This window comes from Martes martes (genome assembly GCF_963455335.1).
Source record: "Martes martes genome assembly, chromosome: 16".
In the NCBI taxonomy this organism is placed as follows: Eukaryota; Metazoa; Chordata; class Mammalia; order Carnivora; family Mustelidae; genus Martes; species Martes martes.
Window position 1 is genome coordinate 24,910,100 of NC_137904.1, and position 26,841 is coordinate 24,936,940.

The 26,841-nt window shown below is 47.4% G+C and overlaps 1 protein-coding gene across 1 annotated transcript; it reads right to left on the bottom strand.

The window, feature by feature from the left end:
- Positions 1-20,596: 20,596 nt before the first annotated feature.
- COPRS (coordinator of PRMT5 and differentiation stimulator) lies at positions 20,597-26,841 on the bottom strand. The gene is made up of 4 exons (XM_080826525.1): positions 26,700-26,841; positions 24,484-24,550; positions 21,452-21,673; positions 20,597-21,033 (listed from the first exon to the last, which is right to left on the bottom strand). The coding sequence occupies exons 1-4, from the start codon at positions 26,796-26,798 to the stop codon at positions 20,864-20,866; spliced, it is 558 nt and encodes a 185-aa protein (XP_080682651.1). The 5' UTR covers positions 26,799-26,841; the 3' UTR covers positions 20,597-20,863.

Below are 26,841 nucleotides of genomic sequence, written 5' to 3' on the forward strand. Positions count from 1 at the left end.
TGTTACAGCAGCCTGAGCAGACTAATACAGGCTACCGGTCAGTCACCAAGTCCTGCTGATTCTTTCCTTGCAATTTTCCTCACAATCTCGGCTTCCTTCCTTGTCATTCCCACTGCAAACATGACTGAAGGTCGTCTTGGGCCCAGATGAATGCAACTGATTCTTTCATCTCTCTGGCTTTGTACTTCCTGATTTGCTTCTCAGACTCCCAGCCACCAATTCTTCCCTTGCCCCATACCGACTATCATCTCACGCAGCAAAGATGTTTGAATCTGGCAACTGATATCTTCCTCCAGTACCAGACCTCAGCTCTCTCTTCTGGAACTCTCTGCTCACCTCTCAGATGCAAGTTCTCTGGCCTCTCCAGGTGAATTGTAGTTGCCCGCGCCCGCCCGGGTACATGCAGAAAGAAATCCAGTTCAGACAGGCATTCGAATGGCTGGTATGAGGATGGGCTCTTTCTGCCCTTCCTCCCTCACCTCTGCGTGTCTTTCCTTAGTTCTGTACTCCCGGGTTTGTGCTGCAGATGGCATTTCCCGCATGGCGTGAAAGAGGACTGCCAACAGCCTTAAGCCTCAAGCATCCCAGATTACCAAACTTCATGGGAAAACAAAGTTTCTTTTTCCTGGCATTCATACGTATCAAAGTTCCAGTTTTGGGGAGGGGAGGCGCCCTGGGTGGGTCAGTCGGTTAAGTATCTACCTTCGGCTTGTGTCGTGATCCCACAGTCTTGGGATGAAGCCCCACATTGGGCTTCCCGCTCAGCGGGGAGTCTGCTTCTCCTTCTCCCTCTGCCCCTCAGCCCGCCCAGCTCAGGCTCGCTTGCTCTCTCTCTCTCTCTCTCTCTCTTCCTCAAATAAATAAATAAAATCTTAAAAAAAAAAAAAAATCCCAGAGAGACGATGACTGGTCCTTCTTGGGTCCAGGCAAGAGGAAGGGGGAGTCTAACAGGCCAGGGCTAGGTCACAATATGGTAGTTTGCAAGAGTGGGAGAAGCCCGTTACCAAAAGAGGGAAAAGATGTTGAGCAGATAAAAGCAAATGTCTCTCTATTCTTCCAAGAGGTACTTGCTCTGATACGGCCCAGCACGCAGGACACCTAGCCCAGGGTCACCCTCACTGGCTTTGCCGCACCCAGCAAGAAGGGGAATCAAACAGCACCTCCCTGGCCAAAGCCCAGCATCCCATGCTGCCCCCCACCACCCCACGCCTCCTGGGCCATAGGCAATCCATTCCAATTGGTAAGCCAGTACAGAAGCATCTGAGCATTTCTTGGAAAAATGGCAATGTTTTTCTTCCATATGATTCATATGAGCCTGGCCGTGGAGTTTTACAAAGAAAGGAAAACAGACCCTGACTTCACTGCTGCAGAACTGAGTTCTTCCAGAACAAAGCTGGGCCCTGGGTTGACAAGGAAGGATTTGGTTTGTGATACAAAGGGGGAAAAAGTCTCCTGGCTTTAACGTTAGGCTAATGCTGGATTAGAGCACACAATGTGTCTTCAGAAGCTGCATCCTGAGAGATCCTTGAAATATGGAAAGTCGGTGCTGGCGATGGGAAAGTGAGTTGGCCCATGTGTCCATTGTTAGGGGGGGTTCCATCGAGCATAAGCCTTTCCAGGAGTAACGTCTTTAAATGCCAATAACTTTTGACCCACAAATTTCATTTCCAGGAATTCATTCTAAGAAAACAATACAGAATGCTAAAGAAGCTTCATGCAAGAAAAGCTGTTCACTATGGTATCAATTATAACAGTGAAAACTTAGGGAAACACAAAGAACGGTTAGATGCATGACGGTGAATTCTGTCCATGGGATGTTTTTCAGCAATTTCAGAATGGTATCTAGTTGGTTCAGAAACCAAAAGATAACCAGCTTTGAAAGGTGATTCAGCCTTTCTTATAAGAAAAAAATGTATATTAAAGTAAAATTTGGCGGCGGGGGAGGGGGGGCGCGCCTGGGTGCCTCAGTGGGTTAAAGCCTCTCTGCCTTCAGCTCAAGTCACGATCCCAGAGTCCTGGGATCGAGCCCCACATCGGGCTCTCTGCTCTACGGGGAGCCTGCTTCTTTCTTTCTCTCTCTGCCTGCCTCTCTGCCTACTTGTGATCTCTGTCTATCAAATGAGTAAATAAAATCTTTTAAAAAAAATTTTTTAAATTAAAAAAATAAAGTAAAATTGGGGGACGCCTGGGTGGCTCAGTTGGTTAAGCGGCTGCCTTCAGCTCAGGTTATGATCCCAGCGTCCTGGGATCGAGTCCCACATCGGGCTCCTTGCTCAGCAGGGAGCCTGCTTCTCCCTCTGCCTCTGCCTGCCACTCTGTCTGCCTGTGCTCACTTGCTCTCTCTCCCTCTCTCTCTGACAAATAAAGAAATAAAATCTTAAAAAAAAAATAAAGTAAAATTGGAATACTGTTTTTGACTTTCAGTTTGTCAAAGATCAAAGGCATTGTTAACGCTGTGGTGGTGCTGGCATGGGGAAACACGTACTTTTATATGTTCTTGGGCAGAGTTTAAGTTGGCACAACTCCTATGAAAGGTTATCTGATGGAATCTATCAAATTTTAAAGTGTACATTTTATTTTGTTGAAGATTTTATTTTTCAGTAACGTCTACACGAGGCTCAAACTCACAAAGCCGAGATCAAGAGTCGTGTGCTCTACTGACGAAGCCAGCCAGGAGCCCCTAAAATATACATTTTTAAAACAAATCTGCTGACATGGCAAAGTTTCACTGCCAGGAATTTATCCTACAGTTATTACTGACCCATGTGCATGAAGAACAAGTCTGTTGCTTGAAACACTGTCTATGAGAACAAAAGGAAGGACTAATCCCCCACGGGAGACTGGATAATACATTACGGTGCAATATATACTAGTGGCTGTTAAACAGAAAGACCATCTCAAAACCATATGTGCATTTGGGGGATGATTGCCAAGATATATTCAGTGAAAAAAATCAAGAAAGCAAGGTGCAAAACAGTATGTCTGGTATTGTACCATTTGTGTAGGAAAAAAAGCTCATTTGTGTTTGAATATGCATATACTTTCTAAGGATGTGCAAGCAAGCAATGACAATGATTCCTCTGGGGTGGGTGACTGAGGTCAAGGGCAGCAAAGCGACTTTTCACAGTACACCTGGCACTGTGTGAATTTTTTTTAATTATGAGTATGTGTTTCCTTTGTAATTTTTTAAAAATATTTTCATTTACTTATTTGACAGAGAGAGACACAGTGAGAGAGGGAACACAAGCAGGGGGAGTGGGAGAGGGAGAGGGAGAAGCAGACTTCCTGCCAAGCAGGGAGCCTGATGCGGTGCTTGATCCCAGAACCCTGGGATCATGACCTGAGCCAAGGGCAGATGCTTAACAACTGAGCCACCCATCCTTTTTCTTTTTTAGATTTTTTTTTAATTTATTTATTTGACAGAAAGAGATCACAAGTAGGCAGAGAGGCAGGCAGACAGAGGGGGAAAGCAGGCTCCCTGCTCAGCAGATCCTTTTTCTTTTTTTAAGATTTTATTTATGTGACAGACGGAGATCACAAGTAGGCAAAGTAGTCTTTTTTAAGAAAAAAGACTAAAGGTGGGGCACCTGGGTGGCTCAGTGGGTTAAAGCCTCGGCCTTCGGCTAGGGTCATGGTCTTGGGGTCCTGGAATCAAGCCCCACATTGGGCTCTCTGCTCAGCGGGGAGCCTGCTTCCTCCTCTCTCCTTCTCTGTGTGCCTCTCCGCCTACTTGTGATCTCTCTGTCAAATAAATAAATAAAATCTTTAAAAAAAAAAAAAAAAGACTAAAGGCACCTGGGTGGATATAGTCAGTTAAGCTTCTGACTAAGTTTCGGCTCAGGTCTTGATCCCTCAGTGGTGAGATCGAGCCCCACATGGGGCTCCATGCTCTGCACAAAGTCTGCTGGAGACTGGCTCCCTCTCCCTCTGCCACTTCCTCTGCTCATGCTCTTTCTTTCAAATAAATTTTTAAAAATCTTTTAAAAAAATAAAAATAATTACAAATAAAGACAAAATAAAATATGTGAGCTATGAAAAGGATGTCTATATATGTTTGTAGTTACATAGGTAAATACCTATATTATATCGTTAAGTGAGAAATGTAAGTTAAAAATTATACATATAGTATATTCAGTTACATAAAAGGGAAAAAAAAATAGAGAAAAAATACTGGAAGAAAATGAAGAAATGTACCAAAATGTTAACCTTAGGACTAAGAATGATTTATCTTTCAACTTTTTCTGTGGTTTCCAAAATGTCTTTAATAACCACATTTTACTCGGGGCTCCTGGGTGCCTCAGCTGGCTAAGCATCCAGCTCTTGATTTCGGCTCAAGTCTTAAGGAGCCCCATACTGGGCTCCACACTCAGTGTAGAATCTGCTTGAGATTCCCTCTCTCTCTGCCCCTCCTGCTCATGCTCTTGCTCTCTCTCAAATAAATCAATCTTTCTTTATCACATTTTTTCTTATAATAGAAAAAACAAACTGTAATAAAATTATGTTAAATTAAAATATAGTATCCATCCATCTTTGCTGTCTAAATGCATAGGGTAAAATCAGAGAGACAAGAAGTTAATATACCACTTAAGCTCTTTTTGACTCTATGATTCTGCATTAATGAAGTTTGTTGTGATTTCTTAAACCCTTTTTACTTTCTCCAGCTTGGCAACTGCTGGAAAAAATAATAATAATAGACAAGACACAGTTCATAAATCAGCCAAAAGAAAACTGTATTTATAATACCCAATACCGGGGCACCTGGGTGGCTCAGTGGGTTAAAGCCTCTGCCTTCGGCTCAGGTCATAATCTCAGGGTTCTGGGATCGAGCCCCGCATTGGGCCCTCTGCTCAGCAGGGAGCCTTTTTCCCCCCCACCACCTGCTCTCTGCCTGCAGTTCTGCCTGCTTGTGATCTCTGTCAAATACATAAATACAATCTTTAAAAAAAAAAAAAAAAAGAAGCTACTTATAATACCCAATGCCAATGACTATGCAGCTGGATGAGCTCTATCAGACATGACTGCATTGCAAATTGATACCATCTTTCGGAAGGCAATTTGGCTATTTGAATCCGAAGCCATAAAAGGTGACCCAGTGATCTGATTTCTGGAATCCTTAGGAGAAAAGATGAAATACTGGAGAAGTTTATGCTAAAAGATCTTACTTAAGAGAGGCACACAACCATTAAAAAATTACAATTATGAATAGCATGTAGCAACATGGGAAAATGTTCGTGACACAGTATTTGCATGTCAAAGGAAAAAGAACACAGACATGCATGCATATAGGTGACAATTACAACCATTTCAGTAAGCGCACACGAAAGTGTCTTGGAAAGAAGTACACCACACGATTAAAAAACTTTGTTCGGGTGGTGGGATTTGGGGGAAATTCTGGGGGGTTTTCTCCTTTTCTCTTTTCTGAAATGTTTATATTCTTTTTTAAAATAATATATATATTTAAGATTTTATTTATTTATTTGAGAGAGAGACAGTGAGAGAGAGCATGAGCAAAGAGAAGGTCAGAGGGAGAAGCAGACTCCCCGTGGAGCTGGGAGCCCGATGCGGGACTCAATCTTGGGACTCCGGGAACATGACCTGAGCTGAAGGCTGTCATCCAACCAACTGAGCCACCCAGGCGTCCCTAAAATAATATATTTATAAATACTTAAAAATTTGACATCTGGGATGCTCTACAGGAAATGATTACTCTGTGTGTCACTGAGTCTCTATGTCCCATTAGTGAAAACAAAGGCCCTCTGTCTCACGTAATGACAGTCTCTGATATTTATGAAGCAACTACCTTCTGCCAAGGGGTGGTGACATCTTTTAGTTCAATTAATCCAGTGAAGTAGAAATTCATATTACCATTTTGCAGATGGGGAAAACTGAGGCTCAGACAGGTTAAATACTACAAAGAAGAGGTGATAGCATCAGGACCAAACCCAGGTCTTTCTGGCTTCAAACCCAGTTCTTCCCACCATGTCAAAATAACTAACCAAAACAGTTCTTAAGGTCCAGAGTGCCAGGGACAATGATAATGCTTTATGTACTCTTTCTCATTTAATGACCCTGTAGACATAGATGTTGTTCTCAGTTGGTAAAGGAGGAAACAGCAGCTAGGGGAGATTAAGTCACCAGCACACAATACCACAGCTGGTAAGAAGTAGAACCAAGATTCCAACCCAAGTTGGCCTGTCTCGGTAACCATGATGCACGTGTTGCACCTTCCCCACCACAGGCAAATAGCAGACGCTCTGAGCCTGGAACGCAGGGCACCATCCCCAACACAGACGCTGTCAAAAAGGAAGAATCTGGCAGGAAAGCGAATGTAGTGGGAGCTGGGCTCCAGGGCTTTCCGGGCTCAGTGGGGCCAGCTCTGTGCACACTCACACACCTTTGGCCCGAGACAGAAGGAGCTGGTGCGATGCACGGAGACGTCCATGTGGCCTGGCCTGGGGTGGCACAGATGTCACGTCCTCCTCCCAGTGCTGATAGTGCTCATGCTAACCGCCCAAAAAGGCCTCAAGAAAAACTGCTAGAGTGCTAATGTAAGTGAACGCCACAAACACAATGTCAAACATCACACTATAAACACACTGGTTTTTTTTTTTTTTTAAGATTCATTTATCTATTGAGAGAGAGAGAGAGAGAGAGAGCGAGCTTGAGTACACACACCAGTGAGGGATGGGCAGGGGGAGAAGGACAGAGTGAATCCCGAGCAGACCCCATGCAGAGGATGAAGCTGGATGTGGCGCTCGGTCCCATGCCCCCAAGACCATGACCTGAGCCAAAATCAAGAGTCAGTTGCCCAACTGAGTCACCTAGGCACCCCATACATACAAAAAAATTGTAAAATAAAGCAAATCATAATATAATATATCCGGTGTGATTTCATTTACTACAAGTCAAAAAAACCCTCCAGATTAAACAACATATTGACTAGGGACACAGGCTTATGTGGCAAAATCAGACAAGTGAGAGAGTGACAAACACAAAATTCGGGATGGTGATCACCTGCAAGGAGTACTGAGTAGCAAGGGTGGAATGTGGAGCATACAGGGCATTTAGAAAGTACTGGAAATACTGTCTTTGCTAAGTTGGGCGCTGGGCACTAGGTATTTATTTTGCTTATTTTTCTTTAAATGGACCCCATGCATTATATACATTCATGTGTGTATATAAAGTATTTCAAATTCAAAAATAAAACTTCCAGAAAAAATCTCATTGGCGAGCTGCTGCTGGTTACATAGAAGAGCCCCCTACCCACCCCTTCCCTGAACCTGGCAGCCTGCCCAGCTCTGACCCGCCCTGTCCCACTGATTGTGAATGCCCCCCAGAAGGAGGGAGGGGCGCATGCGCTGGCTGGCCTGGGAAAGGGAGGACAGAGGAGGACATGCAGCTCTGAAGTCAGAAGGATGAGTTCAAGTGCCATCTTGGCCACTGATTGACTGCATGACTCTGACAAGTAAGTAAAATCTGAGATTCAGTGTCACTTGTAAAAGCAGCATAAGCTGAGAGCCGAGGCTCTTCTCTCTGAATCTTTAGCACAATAGGATCTTGTGTGGCACAGAGTTAAATAAACATACTTCAAACACCCAGATTCATCATGAGAAAAACATCCAACCAATTCTAATAGTGGGCCATCCTCCAAAACACCTGACCAGTCTCCGTGAAAACCGTCAAGGTCAACAAAAACAGGAAGTCACAAAAAGGACAAATGCTGTCGGGTGCTGCTTATGGGAGGTACCCAGAAAAGTCAGATTCACAGAGAAAATAGTACAGGGGGCGCCAGCTGGAAGAGCCTGCGACTCTCCACCTCAGGGTCATGAGTTCTCCACGCCGGGTGTAAAGATGACGAAAAAATAAATAAACTTTTTTTAAAAAGAAAGAAAGAAAGTAGTGTAGAGGTTACCATGGGCTGGGAGGAGGGAGAACAACAGGGGGTCTGGGGTTTCATCGGCGGTGACGACGAAGTTCTGAAGTTGTACAGTGTGATGTTCTGTTCGACAGTGCGAATGTACTTAAGCTGTACGCTGAAAAAGGGTTAAATTGTGTGTTCTGTGGGTTTCACAGCAATTAAAAAATAAATAAATAAACCGGATAAAAAATGTGACACTGTCACAACAGTAGCCAGGCAGAGCCTAAAAAGACCTAATAATTAAATGTAACATGGTTTTCTGGATGGGATCCTGGAATAGAAAAAGACATTAGGCAAAACCTAGGAAAATCTAAATAAACTATAGGCTTTAGTTCATCACAATGCGTCATCGCTTCATTCATTTTTACGAAGGTATCACATTAACGTAAGATGTTAGTAAAAAGGGAGACCAGGTGTGGGGTGTGTGGGAACTCTCTCAACTGTCTTCTCATGTTTTCTGAAAATCTAAAAATAAAGTCTATTAATTGAAGTTATATATAAATAAAGGTATTTATGTAAATCCATATAATTATATATAAAATTACAAAATAGAAAACCTTATAGATACACACATATATTTAAGACAAAGGAAGTTTCCTGACATTGAATGTAAGGTATCAGAAGGGAAGGGGGCAAGAAGGGATGTGGGCCAGGTCTTAAGCCTCTGTTTTCGAGACCTTCCTCTCACTGGGGGTCTAGTCATCAGCACAATGGCAAATCCTCACCCATGACCTACTGAGGCCATAATCTTGTCGCCCCTGTCCAGCCCACCAACCCAGAAATGATGGCCTTGGCTATAAATTGGTCTCCCTCTGCTCTCCCAGATCTTCCTCCCCCAATCTGTGAGGAATTGATTATTGTTCTTCATTTCATATTTCTTACCACCAACACTCTACATTTGTCAACTCTTCTTCGAAACCAGACCCAGGGCCTGGCAGACCACTGAAAGGACACAGAGAGGACAACTGAAGAGCGAGCTTCTGCTCCCCACCCCCAGTCATGCGCTCCCTCAAAACAGAGACAGTCTCTCAGTACCACAGAGTCACAGAATCTAGGAGGCCACCCACCTCGACAGCCCTTATGTTTCTGAGGAAGGAGCTGAGGCCCAGAGGGTCCATGTGACTTGTCTAAAATCAAGCCGGTTGAAGGCAGAGGGCTGGGATCAGGCCCAAGGAACCCCAGTCTTTTCTCCTATAACGTGCTGCCTTCCTGAATCTGCCATTTAATGCACTTCTGGTTCTGGCAATAGAGCAGACTAGACACTCTGAACTACTTCCTGCTGAAACATTAAAAGTGCTGGATGAAATGTTTCACTCCTTTAAAGGCACCAAGTGAGCTGGCAAAAAGGGTCAGAGGCCAAAAAAAGAAGGGAAAGCAGGAACCCGGACAGGATGTGGAAACTGGCTTTCTCCCTGAGGAAACAAGCCAAAGCCAAGCAACCTTGAGCTTGGCTTTTCAAGGCCTGGGAGAGAGCATGAAATGGGAGACAGAGCCGCTCCCAGTCAAGGTGGAGAATCTGACCGACAGCCCTCTGTCAGGCTGGGCTACCTCCCCAGGACAGGAGTGGGCTAGCAATCAGCTTGTAGAATAAAATTCCCCACAGAGTAGCGAGGAAAACTTCCCGTGTTAAATAAACATCAGAAGTGGGTGGAAAGTAGGAAAAAAAAAAAAAAAACTTTCACCCGGAGAATTCTTGAACCACAAGCCAGCTCTCATATTTAAATCCATATAGTGGGCAAAACTCCTCGAGTCACGTGAGCAAAGCTTTAAGGGGGCAGGAGAGGTGGCCGTAGCAATATCTAGGGGCAGAGAATTCCAGACAGACAGAGGCAATCCCCAACTCAAAGGTCCTAAGGCAGGGCCATGCCCGGCTTGTTCCAGGAGCATGAGAGGCCTCAGGGCCTGGCGTGGAGAGAGCCAAGGAGAAGATGAAGTCACGGAAGTAACAGGAGACCAGGCTGGACAAGGGCTGGTGGGCCGCTGTAAAACTTTAAAATCGTGGACTCTTTCTCCGCAATGCTGAGCCCCCTGAGGTGTTAGAGCCGAGAAGTAAGGTGATCTAACTTACATATTAAAAGGATCACCCTGTGGTGAGGGCCACACAACACTGTAAATGTATTTAATGCCACGGCACCGTATGCGCTTAAAGTGGTAAATTTTATGTTCTGTGTCGTTTACCACAATTTCTTAAAAGAAAAAAATGATCCCCCTGGCTGCTGTGCTCAGAATATGTGGAATGGAAGCCTGGAGACCCAAACAGAAAGGTATTCCTAGGGCGCCTGGGTGGCTCAGTCATTCAGCATCTGCCTTTGGCTCAGGTCAAGATCCCAGGGTCCTGGGATCGAGCCCTGCATTGGGCTCCCTGCTCCATGGGAAGCCTGCTTCTCCCTCTCCCTCTGCCCCCCGACGGCTTGTACGCACTCCCTCTCATTCTCTCTCAAATAAATAAATAAAGTCTTTAAAAAATAAAAAATGAAAAATAAAAATATTGGAACCACCTCGAAAGCCCTTTGAGAGTTTTCTACTAAAGCCAACTTTCTACTAAAGTGCACCTCCTGTGACCCAGCCACTCAACCTCTGGGCGCATCTGACAGCCATCTGTACATGTGCCCACCAAAAGACGCGACCGAGAACACTCATAGCATCAGTCCCCATAACAACCCCAAACTAGACAAAATCCATCAACACTAGTTTCAGTAAATCTTCACATATCTTCACATAATGATATATTACCTGGGAATGCAAATAAGCAAGCTACTGCTTTGCAAGAAGACAGATGGATCTCAGGTCACAGAAATAATCTTTGCAGAGTATAAAACCAGACAGAAAGAGAATATAATGCTCAGGGCCAATTTATTCAATAACAGATGAAACACGTTCACACACAAACTTGCACACAAGCACTCATGGCAGCACTACTCATGATTGCTGAAAGGTAGAAGGGACCCAAATGGCCATCAGCTGATGAGGTGATGAGTGGATGAAGAAATGTGGTGTAGTGATGAAAGAGAATATTATTTAGCTATCATAAAGGATTACGTTCTGGGACCTGCTACTACATGGAGAAACCTTGACAACATCCTGCTAAGTAAAATAAACCAGATACAAAAGGCCATATACTGTATGATTCCATTTATATGAAATAAGTGTATCCATCTTGCAAAGATTCCTTTAGCAAAAGAGACAAGTATCAACAATCCTCCCAAGGAGTTTTGCTGCCAGGTGGGGCTGACAAAGTGGGCAGGAGCTCAAGGGGAAGTGGGGTGGAGAGAGGTTTGTTTTCCTATGGGAGAGACGATCAGGGTTCTTGTGCATACAAGAATAACAAGGAAGGAAGGGGGAAACAGACAAGGAGGGAAAGGTGGGTGGGAGTTGCTTCCATAGCCCCTGAGCGAGGCAGAGGAAAGAGGTATCAGGCATGAGTGGGGGGTCTGCAGTCAGGCCACCTGCGGGAACAAGCAGGAAGCTGATCATGTGTGTGTCAGAGCTGGAAGCTATAAAGCCGTGGTTACTGCCCTCAATTTACCTATGAGCAATCCGAGACTCAGGGAGAAAAGCAGATGGCTCACATGCACACCACTGGAGCCGGAAGTGGAAGCCAGGCCCACCTGACCGCAGGGCACTACACCAGGCTGCCTGAGAGCCTCGCGTTCGCCTCCCCACTGGGTAAAGGAGCACTTTCTATGGTCGGCCCTCAAACAGCTTCTCAAAGCGTTAGGAGTGGCACCCTCGGGGCTAAGGATTCTGGGACGTAAGGGACAAGTCTGTTCTTCCACCTTGTCGAAGAGCCTTATCATCTAAAGGACTGGGATTAAGCCTCCTCCTCGGCCTCCATCTTTCCAGGCTAAAGAATTCCAACCGTGGAGCGTGCCTTGATGGGAAAAGCCCTTCGTCGCTCCATTGTCTGGCCCCTTTCCAGTTCTAGTACATCCTTCTTGGAATGCAGAGGCTTTAACACCAGAAACCACAGTGGCTTCCATTTTGAAGGGCCTTCTGCAAGGACCAGGGCCCCATTTATATATTCATACCAGCGGTCCTTGGGGCTGCGGCTTGCCCAAGGTCACACAGAGTCAACAATAAAGCCCGGCCGAAAATTCCAGTCTCCGTGATCTCTCCCTCACTCCCAACTGCCTACACGCAGGACTCCAGAAGTCCACATTCAGCACCAAGTGACAGGGGACAAAGTCCATCAGCCTAGCTTAGAGCAGTAAGGAGGTTTTGTTGAATAACATAACCGGAAGTCCGGAAATAGGCAGGCAGCTGGGCTGCGTGATAGAGGGGCTCAGTGATGTCATCTTGGTCCCAATTTCACTGTTTCCTGCCATCCACAGAGTTGTATTGGGTTGAATGGCAGCTCCCCTCGACACACACACACAAAAATACGCCCCTCTCCTAACCCCTGGAACCCGTGAATATAACCTTATTTGGGAAAAAAAAGGTCTTTATAGATGCAATGAAGCTAAGGACCTTACAATGAGATCATCCTGGAGTACCGGCTGGGCCCTAAGTCCAATGACAAATATCCTTATAAGAGACAGAAGACAAGAAAGCCCCAGAGAGGAAAGCCACGTGAAGACGAATCCATGACTACAGTGAACGGCTACAAGCCAAGGAATGGGGGGAGCCACCAAAAGCTGAAAGAATCCAAGAACCTCATCTCCTCTAAACCTCCGCAGAGAGCACAGTCCTGCTGATAACTTGATTTTGAACTTCTGGACTCCAGAATGGTGAGAAAATAAATTTCTTTTGTCTTAAGCCACCAGGTTCATGGTAATTTGTTAGGCAGCCTAGGAGACGAACACAGAGGGGGAGAGGTAAACTTGGGCCTCCACCCCCCGGCCCCGCCCCTACCTCCACGGGTGGAGTTAGCTCTCCCCAGGGTCCACAGGCAGCATGAGAAAGGGGTGGCCTTCCAGAGGAGTGGGATGGATGCAGGAGAAGCAACCGGAACGTCCACCCTAGTACCATCTCCTGAGCACTCGAGGATGCTCCCGGAGAGGAAAGCCAGAGGGTACCTAAGGCATGATTGTTGGATGTTCAAGGTGCGGGGCTGCACAAAGCTGAGGTATCCTCCAAAGCCTGAGAACAAAGGCGAACATCTGGGACACACGGCACCTTCCTCTACAAACACTGGGTGGGAACATCTCATGAACTGCCAAGATAATTCGCACACCAGAGCCCATCGCATCCACCTGGCTGCCCAAGCCAGGACCCTTCCCATCCCTCGCCCCACCCTCAGTCTGTCCCCACTACTGCTGGCTCTACATTCAGATCTGTCAGTGTCCCTCCGGCTCCACAGCTGTCACTCTACTTGTGGTCACCATCCTCTCTTACTAGCTTACAGCCCCAGATACGCTCCCTGCCTTCCCTCTTGGCCCCTCCCACCATGCTTTCTACCAGGAACTAGAGGGATCTTCTGAAAATGAAGGTCTGCCCGTGTTTCATTCCTACACCTCTTAAGCCCCCTGGCCTAGGTTCCAGGGCCCCTGGCTCACCTCACATCGCCTTCACCATGTCCCTTGTCAGTTCCCCATATATGTGAGCCCGCTCCCAGCTGGGGCCTGGGCACACACGGCGCCCCTGCCTGGACGATCCCTGCCACCACTTGCCTGGCCAAGTCCTCAAGGACTCAGCACCAGGGCCCTTTAGCCTTGGAGGGGTCACCTGGAGCACCCCACCCTTCTTCTGGGTGCCCGCCACACGCTGGGCATGTGCAATCCTCCAGGGCCACTACCCTCCCCCAAGGCTCTGAGCCCCCTGAGAGCAGGAACCGGGTCCCCCAACCCTCCGGCCTCTGCACACAGAATATAGCAGGTGTTCAGAAATAAACAGATGAGTAAAGATCAAACCTGCATTGCATTTCCTTGCTTTTTCTGAAACAAAATTTTTCCTAGATGTTTGGTAAATCTCCGTGTTTCCCATCTTGGGAGAGCAAGCACAGAAGCCCAGATAAGGGATCAGAACCTGTCTTTGTGATCTTTGGCCAATTATTCCACCTCCCTGAGCCTCAACTTCTCCTTCTGTAAAATGAGATTTATAAGGCTGACTTTATAAGGAAAACCACCTGATGCACCATATGACAGAGGGAGGATGCGTTTTACTTTCCCTCACATATATGCACACTCCAGCTGAAGTCAGCAAGCATGTACTACACACTCACCATAAGCCAGCCTCCACGGTAGGTGTAGGGGGCAGCTAACAATGGTGACCCTTACCCTAGATTCCATAGCAACCTTTTCTGAGAAACGTCACATCTAAAATCAGGAGCAAACCCTGCCCGTGAATTCAGGGGGAAGTTTGCCAGCCGGCGGGAGGCCCACTAACCAGATGGTAACCCTGAGCCAGGCTTCACCTCCTCCAAGGCCCCTCACCCAGTGGGTCGGTCACTAGGAAGACAGTGTCAGTGGGTCTTTACTGCCACCTGCTGGAGAAATGGAATAGGGCCACAGGCCTTAGCCAGGAGAAATTCCCCCTTCCGCCCAGAATTGCCAAACACATGGCTCTAACTGACATCTGCCCCATTTGTTGAACAGCTAAGAAGTAATCAGAGGAGATTGCTTTTGAAATCACAACTATCTCACCAGAAATTTAAAAAAAAAAAAAAAAGGAAAACCAACTGCACCTTGCAATGGTCAGAAATGGAAGTGTCCTTCCTGGGGACATTTCTCCGACTCAAAGGGGAAGACCACAAAATCCTGGAGAGAAATAGCTTCTTCAGAAACCATGCCTTTATTTTACTCCACAGGCCACAGATCCTGGTGGAATTCTGCAAACCTTGGTGCCCCACAACCCCAGGCCCATAAACACCTGCAAGATCCAGCTCAGTCCCGGAACCAGCTCAGTAGAACCTGCCAGAAGCAGCGAGGCCATTCTTTCCAAAGACCTCCGCTCTGCAGCCAGACTCACTAAGTCAACAAAGTGGGAGCCAGCCCCGCTGCTCACCTTCCTGTTACACCCTCCAGCTTCTACTCCCTGGCCTGCCACGCTCACACACATGTGTATGCACACACAGACACAGCCCTCCAGATCCAGCATTTTTAGCTATTTGGGTGGGGAGGCTACTTGGGGAGAAGTGGGAGACAGAATCCAGATAGGCTCCAGCCAGTGTTTAGGGTTTTTTTTTTCTCTTTTTCCATCTTCCAACCATCTTATGAAAAGTTGGGTCCAAGAAGGCAAAGTCTGGAAAACCATGGGCACTGTAGCTCCGAGGTATTTACTTAGCGGATGAGTGTGCTTCCGTTTCCCTGGAAGGGGCTCTCAGGTTTCCTCAGGGCAGGTGCTCCGTGCAGACCCACCAGTTACTTCTATACACAGAGTGGTCATCTGCAGCTTCTACAGTCAACCTACCCAGCCATTCAGGCATTTAAGAGCAAAGCTTGTGGGGCGCCTAGCTGGCTCAGTCGTGGAGTGTGCAGCTCTTGATCTCAGGGTTGTGAGTCTGAGTCCCATGTTGGATGTAGGGATCACTTAAAAATAAAATCTTAAAAAAAAAAAAAAGAGCAAAGCTAGGGGAAGCTCCACCTACCATATCATCCTGTGGGTCTCATGATGACCAAAACGTCCCCACCTTAAACCAGACTAATTTCGGGGTAGAGTGAAAGTGTACATTCCCCCCAGAATTTCCCAAAGGGAAGAAAGTCATAACAGAAATATAGTGGAGTCATCAAAAAAAAAAAAAACCCAGAATCATCTATACAAATTGTGAATGGCATGGTTCTGTTTCTTCTGCTACAGTACAAAAACTGAAAGGTTTTCATCCAGATAGAAATATAAAAACAGGGGCGCCTGGGTGGCTCAGTCCTTAGGCATCTGCCTTCACCTCAGGTTCCCAGGGTCCTGGGATTGAGCCCCGCATTGGGCTCCCTGCTCGGCGGGAAGCATGCTTCTCCCTCTCCCACACTCCCTGCTTCTGTTCTCTCTCACTGTGTCTCTCTGCCAAATAAATAAGTAAAATCTTTAAATATATATATATATATAAAAACAAAGAGGGGCGCCTGGGTGGCTCAGTCAATTAAGCATCTGCCTTCAGCTCAGGTCATGATCCCAGGGTTCTGGGATCCAGCCCTGCATCGAGCCTTCTCTCTCTCTCCCTCTGCCACAACCCCTGCTCTCTGTTTCAAATAAATAAACTTTAAAAAAAAAAAAAATAGAAGCATCAACATCTGTCACCTCTGAGGATCTAACTCCCAAGGACACAGCAGGAAGAAGGGCTCACGTTCCATCTGCTCTTAGCATCCCCAGATCTCTGTGTCTTCTCCTATCTTTCTTCTCACAACGCAGGGGATTGGGGGAAGGGGGATGGAGGATCATTATTTCCCTCCAAATTTCTTCAAGACACATAGTCTCTTGATCCAAAATCCCTTTGCCTCTTTACACGGAAAAGGAAGGAAGAAAGGGAGGGAGGGAGGGAGGGAGGAAGGGAGAGAAAAGAGAAAGAAACATATAAAAACAAAGTAAGTCCCTTTTTGTAAAACAAAAGATAGAAAAACGTCTTGGTTGTCCTCAACCCTGTCACATGCCCCCAGTGAGGCAATGAACAGCATGCCTGCACGGAGAGAGGGCGTGAGAGAAACAAAGGCACATCACAAATGTCCTTCAGTCACTTGAAAAACGCGTCTTTACTCTCCTTTCCCTCACTCAAAACTTTGCTGCAGTCAGTTGTGATTCTTTTCTTGGCAAACGATACTGCTTGCCAGAAATGTCAGAATAAAAGCTTCTCTTTTGTTCCGCCTAACAGTCCCTTAGCACCTACATTTCTCCAGGGGCTTCCGTCCACTTCTGTGGACTCTTCCCAGGCTGCCTCACATCTTATCCTGAGGGAAGCTGGCTGGAAGGCACCACTGCCCAACCTTCACCCCACCCCCCAGTCAAGAAAAACAAGAGTACCAAAGGCAGCAGGTCAAGTGGCCCCATGAATCCCCCAAAATGTTTAAGCCTGAAGTGCCCATGCTCCCCACCCTGCACCTGCCCTAAGTCGGTACATTACATGAACACTTTCTTACTCCCGCATCCCAGAAAGTCCATCTTACTTGGTGTCTCTCTATAAAAGAGGACTGTCCCTCCTTCCTTTTTTTTTTTTTTTTAAAGATTTTATTTATTTATGACAGAGAGAGACACAGCAAGAGAGAGAACACAAGCGTATGGGGCACCTGGAAAGGGAGAAACAGGCTCCCCGCTGAGCAGGAAGCCTGATACAGGGCTCCATGCCAGGACCCCGGGATCATGACCTGAGCTAAAGGCCTACACTTAACAGCTCAGCCACCCACACGCCCTGCCAACCCCCTTCCTTACAACTCTCTTCTTAGATTTGGTTTGTGAGGCACCTATCCTCCCCTGGTTTTCCTCCTCCTCCCTCCCACAGCCTGGCTCTGGGATCCCACCCTTCCATCTAACCTTTCGTTGCTAATGCACCACAAGGTCCTGTCCTTGGCTCTCTCCTTACTACTAGCCTTCACAGAACAAGTTCAACTTCTGTCAGCACTGCAACACCTACCAAAACCTCAAAAATCCCTACCACATTCCTTCCCCTCCCTCTCGCCCTCTCTCCTCCTCTCCCTTTTCTGATTCCAGACACACATATGCAATTGCCTGTTGATTATTTAGCTAGAAAACAAAGAGCCAGAGGAGAGGAGGATAAGATTGCTAATCTCCTATATTTGAAGGACAGAACCACAGAGCAGACCAGGACCAAATGGGTAGATTCCAACTTAATACAAGGGAGAATTTTCTAACAAAGAGCACTAGCCGGCAGTGGATGGGCCCCTTCTGAGGTAATGAGCTCCCCACGACTAGAAGTAGGCAGAGAGGATTCCTACACATAGTACAAAGGCCAAACTAAGCAACATTCAAGTTCACATTTCCCCATGAGATTGACACTTCCAGCTCAGCATTGAGGGATTTGAACAGATAGAAGTTTTGTTGGTGTTTTTTTTTTGTTTTTCATTTTCTTGAGCAATTTTTCATTATAGGACACTGGTTAGAAATCATTGCAATATTTCCTTTTATTCCATTATTTTTTAAATAACCACAATTTTGTCTATCCAACAATTTATCCTACAAACTCATTTGTCATACACACTCTATAGTTTTAAGAGAACAAAAATTACTTGGTCATTGATTGAAGGCTATCACATTAAAGCATGGTTAGGGGGGCGCCTGAGTGGCTCAGTCTGAGCTGCCTTCAGCTCAGGTCATGATCTCGGGGTCTTGGGATGGAGCCCCACATCGGGCTCTCTGCTCAGCGGGGAGCCTGCTTCCCCCCCACCCTTCCTGACTCTCTGCCTACTTGTGATCTTTGTCAAATAAATAAATAAATAGGGGCACCTGGGTGGCTCAGTGGGTTAAGCCTCTGCCTTTGGCTCAGGTCATGATCTCAGGGTCCTGGGATCGAGTCCCACATCGGGCTCTCTGCTCAGCAGGGAGCCTGCTTCCACCTCTCTCTCTCTCTGCTTGCCTCTCTGCCTACTTGTGATCTCTCTCTCTGTCAAATAAATAAATAATCTTTAATAAATAAATAAATAAATAAATAAATCTTTTAAAAAAAAAGAGCATGGCTGGAAAACTCACTGCTTCTGGACACTTCTCTCTGTTCCATTCCTATATGTTATTTTTAAAAATAAAAAATAAAAAGGAATCCTAATTGAATCCTAATCTAATTTAATACAAAGGCTTTTGGAAAGTTCTTATTTTTAAAAGTTTTTCAAGGGGCACCTGGGTGGCTCAGTCGGTTAGGCATTTGACTCTTGGTTTGGGCTCAGATCCTGATCTCAGGGTTGTGGGATCAAGCCCCACATCTGGCTCCACGCTCAGCATAGAGTCTGCTTGAGATTCTCTCCCTCTCCCTCTGCCCCTTCCTGCCACTTGCGTACACTAAAATAAAATCTTTCAAAAATAAAAGGAACTCCCTGCAATCCCATCGCATAATCAAATTGTTTCCATTTGTTCATGTTAATCCTTGTCACTTGCATACGCAACTTTTTCATCTTTACAGTATTATCAGAGCAGCTTTACAGTATGTATTTTCATTAGTATTTTTCCATTTCATTACTTTTCCCCCCTTACTTCCCACCTCACCCCAAGATAACCAATGTTCACAGCCTGGAGAATCACCTTCTACATCTCTCTGTGCTTGGCTCATCCAATGAGGCGGGGGGGGGGCGGGGGGCGGTGGCGGGCACCAGAACACTATTTGAATCAGAACAACTGACTAAGCTCCCTCTTCCTCTTGCTCTCCTGACATACCCAAATTTCTACATCCTTCCTCCAGTAGACCCTCCTTCCCTTCTACCCACTTTGTTGGAAACAACCAAAAGGAGAAACCGTAAAGATTAACTACTACAAAACGAAAGCGTCCTAGACTTTCAGCTGCTCCTCGGATCACAGCAGCAGGACCTGGTGAATCTCCTTTGCTCAGCCTCTCGCACACATGGGCTTTTCCTAGCCCATTTTCTTCCCTCCCTCCAACACCCGTATACTCTCCCACCTCACGACTTGTACCTCTATTCACTTTTATTCAGTTTCAGCTGCCTCGCTGCTCCAGCTTATGCATGGGCCAACACAATCTGTCAACAGCACAGCCTGGCCATTCTGCCATCTATCCTCCTCAAGCCCCCAACATTTCTTGGCTCGGTTTCTCAAGTTCACCTTTTCACACCAAAATGCTCATTTTCACACTGGTCTAATCAGCTCCAGCACTGGGAGGAGGAGGAGGAAGAGAAGGAGGAGGAGGAAAGAAAGAGTTGTGTGGTGATATGGTCTATGACTGTCCCTTCAGCAACGGTGGTAAAGGGAACATTTTTTTTCTCCCTGGGATGGTTTTGGTCAGGAGGCCTCTCACAGCGAAAGCCACCACTGTCCCTCATAAGGTTCTGCCCTGCTCACACACTTTGTTCACATACTTTGTTCTTGATTCAACTTCAAGAGGGAGGCAGGGAGGTAAGAAGCAATCCCAGAGCCGGCCAGAGAGGCAAAGGCAACTTAGGCTGGTGCATCACAGACCTGCCAAGGCACAGCCCCAGAACCCACCTCCAGGCTGGTACTCACAAGGGGTTGAGCAGCCGAGGAAAGCACACCTCAGACTCATGTGTGGGGTTACGGCATGGCTCTACCACTTCCTGGCTCTGGGATCTTGCCGAAATCAAAACATTTTGAGTCTTGTTTTCCTCATCTCTAAAATGACACAATTTAGGGGTGCCTGGCTGGCTTAGTCAGGGGGAGCATGCAACTCTTGATCTCAGGGTTGTGAGTTCAAGTTCCACATTTTATTTTACAAATCTTGAAAAAATAAAATAAGGCCATTTTTTTAAAATGTGACTTCATATAGTAATTGTAAAGAGCAAAAAATTAAATGGAAAATAAGTTTCAAAATCCTTTCATCAATTGAGAGCTATATAATTGCTGGTTTAATTTATTTGCCATTTCGTGTTCTAGCTTGCTGAAAGTCCTTGTTAACTAAGTAAAGGGTCAACTCTTCATCAACAGGAATAGAAATCAGCCACAAAGTCACCAACATGACTTGGATTCTACTCTCTGGACAAAAAATTACTTTCTTCCATAGAGTAGTTTCAAGGGTCCGAGTACATCCAATGTTAAAATGTAAGCTAGGGACTTTAACTGAAGAAATAAGGCTTTTCTGGTAAGTATCCAATTAAAAGGGGGGGGGTAGTAAAAAAAAGCATATCAAATTTTTTCTACCTTTATTTATAAAGAACACAACTCCTCCTCATGACACAGACACAAACACTCACATGTCCCAAGGAGGACCTCATGAAAAACAACAATGACAACAGAACTGAAGGACATCGGGGCCTTAGTTAACACCAGTCTGTGTGTCCAACTCGGGGATCACTGGGAATGTGTCCTCAAATGTGACCTCTCACCTCAATGAAAGGAAGAGAGACCTTCATCTGGAGGGCAGGCCCACCCACCAGGCAAACAGCTGCAGACTCAATCTTCAGCATCATCAAACTGTCCCGTTTCGAAGACCATCTTGGAATAATGGGGTATCAGCGGAGGTGGATGGTGCCAACTGGGGTCATAGACCATGTCCCCTTGCGGGGCACAGCACACCCAAGGTTTGACCTCTTGAGAAATGCAACCCTGGATGTCATCGGCATCTGCAAGCAGTTTAAAGAAAAAAAAAAAATTAAAGGTAGGAAGGGAGGGGAGACAGACACTTGCAGTTCTAAAGCACACACACAGAGCCCGCCTTGGATTGCAAACGCGTGCGGTCTGAGGACCCCCCTGGGTGGTGCTTCTCAGAGCACAGCCCTTAGCAGTGCAGAGGCTGCAAATGCAGAAGACAGCACTTCTCTCTGCAGCTGCTAGATTCACACAGATATTTTAAGAGTCAACTACAAAATCTGCATTTTTCTTCCCAATATGAAGAGAAGCTGTCACAGACCTTTCAGCCCTGTACCAGGTACCAGGCTAAGCACAGAGACTGGGTCCGTCTTCCAAACTGCCTGCCTTTGGGGTAATACAGTAGAAGGCTCTCCGAACCTTGGTCTAGGATCCTAGAAACGCCACACCTACCATACGGATTCCCTTGATCTGCCTTCAACTCCAAGTCCCAGTCCTCGGTAAAAAGATCAGCAGCCTGTTCCTTGGGCGGACGGTCGGACACGCCTTCTGACAGCTCCCAGGTATTCAGGTCCCCGTCAGAATCCTCATCATCCACAGCAAACCCTTCCTCTTCCGAGTGCGTGCCCTCACCATGGGTAGGACTACCATTAGGGATGCTCTGTGCTCCACTGGCTAAGAAATCAAGAGAAGGAATAAGGTCTGAAAAAACCACTAGCAACAATACAAGGCCTACTCGTGTGCTTGGAAAATGTCTGGCAGACTTACTGAGAGGACAAGAGTGAAACAAAGGTACAGAGTTCCTTAGCCACCTGAACATTTTTTTAAAAATGTTCTGTTTACCTTTCTTAAACAAGGGTTGATCATTTTTTCAATAAAACATTTTGCCTTAAATGAGGCAATTGCAAAGTCTTATAATTCACACAGGGAATCAAGCAAATCAAGTACAGTTTATGTGTTTTGGTAGTTTACAGGTAATTGAGGCAAAGGGCATCTGGACAAATGACAAGCTTTCACAATACAAACTTGAACTTGTACTCTTCTATTTCTCTGTTCATCCTCAGGGAGCACAAGACATGGGGACAGCAGGAGGAAAGCGGGCAGAAGGGCAGAACCCATCCAGTCACAAGAGACAGCCACGTCTCCTCGTCCAGGGAGGGTTGGAAGGTATAATTTCAAAAGGTCTTAAAATAATGGAAGAAAGTTTGGGGGAGGATAGCGGACCTCCCAGCACATCGAGCTATGGTGATGGCAGGTCAGAGCTGGGAAAAGAATTAGCCTAAACACAGCTATGCTACTAACACTGTAAAATAATGGCAGCTATAAGCAAAAAAACAATAGTTCAGGGCACGGGTTTTGAAGCCAGACTACCCCGGTCTGAATGCCAGTTGTGCCAATTATTATTGTGTGACTGAGTGGAAATGGACTCCACCAAGCCCCCAGAACTTAAAACACATGGGGCGCCTGAGTGGCTCAAAGCCTCTGCCTTCAGCTCAGGTCATGATCCCGGGGCCCTGGGATCAAGCCCCGTATCAGGCTCTCTGCTCATCAAGAAGCCTGCTTCCCTTCCTGCCTGCCTCTCTGCCTACTTGTGATCTCTGTCAAATAAATAAATAAAATCTTTAAAAAGAAAAAAAAAAAAAAAGAACTTAGAACACAGAACTAGCACACAGCCCAGCAATTCCCCTCTTAAACAGATATCCCAAAAAACTGAAAACAGGTATTTAAACAAGACTGATACAAAAATATCCTTTTTTTTTTAAAGATTTTATTTATTTATTTGACAGAGAGAGATCACAAGTAGGCAGAGAGGCAGGCAGAGAGAGAGAGAGAGGGAAGCAGGCTCCCCGCTGAGCAGAGAGCCCTACACGGGACTTGATCCCAGGACCCTGAGATCATGACCTGAGCCGAAGGCAGTGGCCTAACCCACTGAGCCACCCAGGCGCCCCCAAAGATATCCTTGACAGCACTGTTTGCAACCACCAGAAGGTGGAAACAACCCAAATAAATGCCCATCCACAGGATGAATAACCAAGCGAGATGTAGCACATCCAGATGATGGAAGGATTCAGCCATAAAAAGGAATGTACTGATTCATGCTCCATAAATGAATCTTGGAAATATTATGCTGAGCGAAAGAAGCCAGACGTAAAAGGCCACACGGGATATCATTCCATTGACATGCAACTCACATGCACCTGTCCAGGACTGGGAAATCCATGGAGACAGAAAGCTGATCATGGTCGCCAGGGGCTCAGGGGAAGGGGGTATAGCTACTTATCAGGTACAGGGTTTCCAGGCAGGCTGCTGAAAATGTTCAGGAACTAAGCCATGCTGGTTACACAGCGTTGGGACTAAATGCCACTGAACTGTATGCTTTAAAATTGCTAAATGTACACCTTATATGTGTTTGACCACATTTTTAATTTTTTACTCTGTGCCTCAGCTTTCTCATCTGTAAATATGAAGACAGGACTGTTGTGAGAGTTGTTTGAAAAAAAGGGCTAACTGGGACGCCTGGGTGGCTCAGTCAGTTAAGCCGCTGCCTTCAGCTCAGGTCATGATCCCAGGGTCTTGGGATCGAATCCCAAGTCTGGCTCTTTGCTCAGCAGGGAGCCTGCTTCTCTCTCCACCTCTGCCTGCCACTCTGGCTGCTTGTGTGTGCTCGGGCGAGCGCACGCAATCTCTCTCTTCCTCTCTCTCTCTGACAAATAAATAAATAAAATCTTAAAAAAAAAGAAAAGAAAAAAGAAAAAAGGGCTAACAGGAAAAGAAACACTTTGAATTGTACCTGGCCCTGACTCTGCAAGTGTCAGCTGTTATGACCATACCTACATGCCGGCACAGTGCCTTTTCCGGACCAGCACTAAGCAACTGGAGTTCCTGTGATGATGGTAATTTTCTCCCATCTGTGCTCCAACAGGCTAGCTAGCAAGAGCCACGTGGGACTGCTGAGCACTTGAAATGTGGCTAAAGTGAATAAGGAACTGAGGTTTTCATTGTGTTTAATTGTAATTCACTCAGATTTAAAGAGTACCAGTAGCTGATGGTTATTACAGCTCTCGATCCTCCCACCCAACCTCAGAACCAATCTCTGACGCTAAGCATTATTATCCCCATTTTACAGAGGAAGAAAGGATGAATGACTTATCTAAGGCCTCAAAACTCAAGCCCAGGACTCTGAGCTGGAGCTGAAAGTGAAAATAATGTTGCCTGGCTCCAAAGCCCATGCTGCCCTAAGCTGCCTTTCTCAGGAGAAGGGAAGGGTTTGAACACAAGGTCATGACCTCCCTAAAGAAAGCTCCAGCAGGGCTACCACAGAGGGGCACCGTGGAAACACTGGGCAGAAAACACAACTCAGCAGCAAAACTGGCTGGGAAGAGGAGGCCAACAAGATGTAGCGATGGTCCCTCTCTTCCTCACTCCCTTGGTCTGTCCCCACATCCAACCCCACCCCACCCCCACCATCTCCACTGGCTACTTGCCTAGCCGATCCATGGCCTTCTCGGCCTCTCGCTCCTGCCCAGAATGGTCAGCGGGGGCAAAGTTGTCCTGCAGGAAGGAGAGACAGTTACCCAGGACTTGGATTTGTGTGGGGTGTCCCCGGGATTAAGCTACCATCTCGCACCCTCACCTCTGTGAGGATGGGGCTGGGGCTCTGCAACCCCCATTTCTGCTTTGCCCTATGAACGGTGGCAAGGCCTGAGGGGGAAGGGCATTGCTCCCTCCTATTCCTGTGGACACCACCCCAGTGACACTCGGCCCCCAGCGACACTCGGGGCCCAGTGGCGCCCTCCTACAGGGGCCGCTCCATCCGGTTTAGAGTTTGCAAACACTGGTGGGGCCAACCTCCTCATTGGGCCCTCTCGTCAGGGGTCCGAAGCCCAGGCCCTCAGGCCCCCTCCTCCGCCTTCGGAGACCCCAGCCATGGCTGTGGGCAGCACCGCCTCCACAGAATATGGAACTTCAGCCCTGCAAAGCCTCCCCTCTGAGCCTGTAAATTGTAATCATTCAAACCTCATTCCTTTATTCCCTAAGCCCTCCGGTGGGTAGCCATTTCCTGCAGTTGCTATGTGCACCATGTTCATTTTTACCTTTTCAGTGACTTCACTTTCTAGCAAATTCTGTCTCCTGATACATGGGGGCAAGAGAGCTATAATTCCTTAGTGATGCTAAAGGGAAGTCTTCTTCCCCTACTGCCAACCATCTGCTTCTCTGCTCCCATCACCTCCAAGATCGGTTTGTAAATGGAACAAGAAATGTTCACAGTCTGCGTATTAAAGATCTGGTTTCAATCCCGGCTCTGCCATTCATTCAGAGTGTGACCTCCAAGAGATAACCTCAACCACCATGCCTGGGATTCCTTTTCCAGAAATTGGGGATAACTGTTCTGACCTTGCAGGGGGCTTATGATGAGATAACACTTAAGACAACACCTGGCACCCTGCAGGAATGGAATACCGGATGAATTTAAACCCACCTTCTTTGCTCCTACCTCTAAAGTGCACTTGGCACCTGCCCCAATTAGCTCATGACCTAGTTCTCCCTTAATGAATGAGTTCTACCTCCTGTAGTCAGTGACAACCCTTGGTCACAGCTACAGGTCAGCTGGTAGCATATCTCATGTGCACCACTGCGGTAGGTCCCTGCCCTCCCCACTCACCCACCCTGCCCTGCCTTAACGGTATCAACCACCACTCTGTTCAAAAATCTTCAACAGCCCTCCACGTGGGCACATAAAATTGGCCATGGCATTCACACCAACCCATCATCACCCCTCAACGTGTTGAGCATAGTCCTCTCCCCTGGCCCTGAGGCCCTGAGCTTGCCACCCAAGCTCCCACCCATCTGCTCTGTCCTTCTTCATCTCCCAGCCTCTGCTGGCGCCACTAACCTGTCCTCTTGGAGAGGAAGCCCGCATCCTTCCTGCTACACCCTGTTGGAATCACTATCATCCTATGCACACTCCAAGGTAATTTTTATATAAGTCTATCACTGCATTTTTCCTATCTTACTCGGGTTTAGTACCATCTCTGATGCTTCAACAAGCATTCCCTTCCTCTCTCCCATTAATAGCCGTGTCTATCGTGGCGCGGCACGACACTAAGCGCCGGGTTAACAGCACTCAGCAGAGGATTCCTACCCTCACGGAGCTCACCATCCAGCAGGACTGACTGACAGTAAACAGGGACAGGTGATGACAGTAATAACAGTCTTTTGAAACAGCAGGAGCTGTCTGGCGCGCAAATGAAAACAAGTTTCTGGAACCCCTGCGTCAAGCTGGGCCTTGGGTTTCAGTAAACAGAAAAGGAGAGCGCGCCTCAGACGTCATGTGGTGCTCAGGGTGAGCCGTGCATCCCCACCCGTGGTCCCAGGTCCAGCGGGGACAGTGCGCTGCTCGCCGCCCTCACCTGGCCCCGGCCCAGGCCCCCGGCAGCAGCCCCCAGCTCTCGGCCATCAGCATCACCTCCCATTCAGCTAGTACGCAGAGGCACCCCCGCGATGGCCGGCCCGCCCCCCCCCAGCCCCGCTCGCCTTCCCCCGCACCCCCCCCCCTGCCGCCGCGGCCCGGCAGTTTCCAGCGCCAGCGCGCGCCCAAACGGCGTTCCCCTGGTCCCGCGGCCCCCGCCCCGCCCCGCCCGGCCCGGCCCGCAAGCCCCGCAACTTCCCGCCCCGCGCAGCTGCCGCCGGCCGCGCTCACCCCCGGGCTGGGGGACGCCTCCCGCGCGCTCGGCACTGGCGGACCCCGAGGCGGCTCAGCGGCCCCCGGCGCCCGGGCCCCGGCAGCCTGACGGTCCATGCCTGGCGGCCCGCGGCTCGGCGCCCGGGACGCTGCTCGGCCA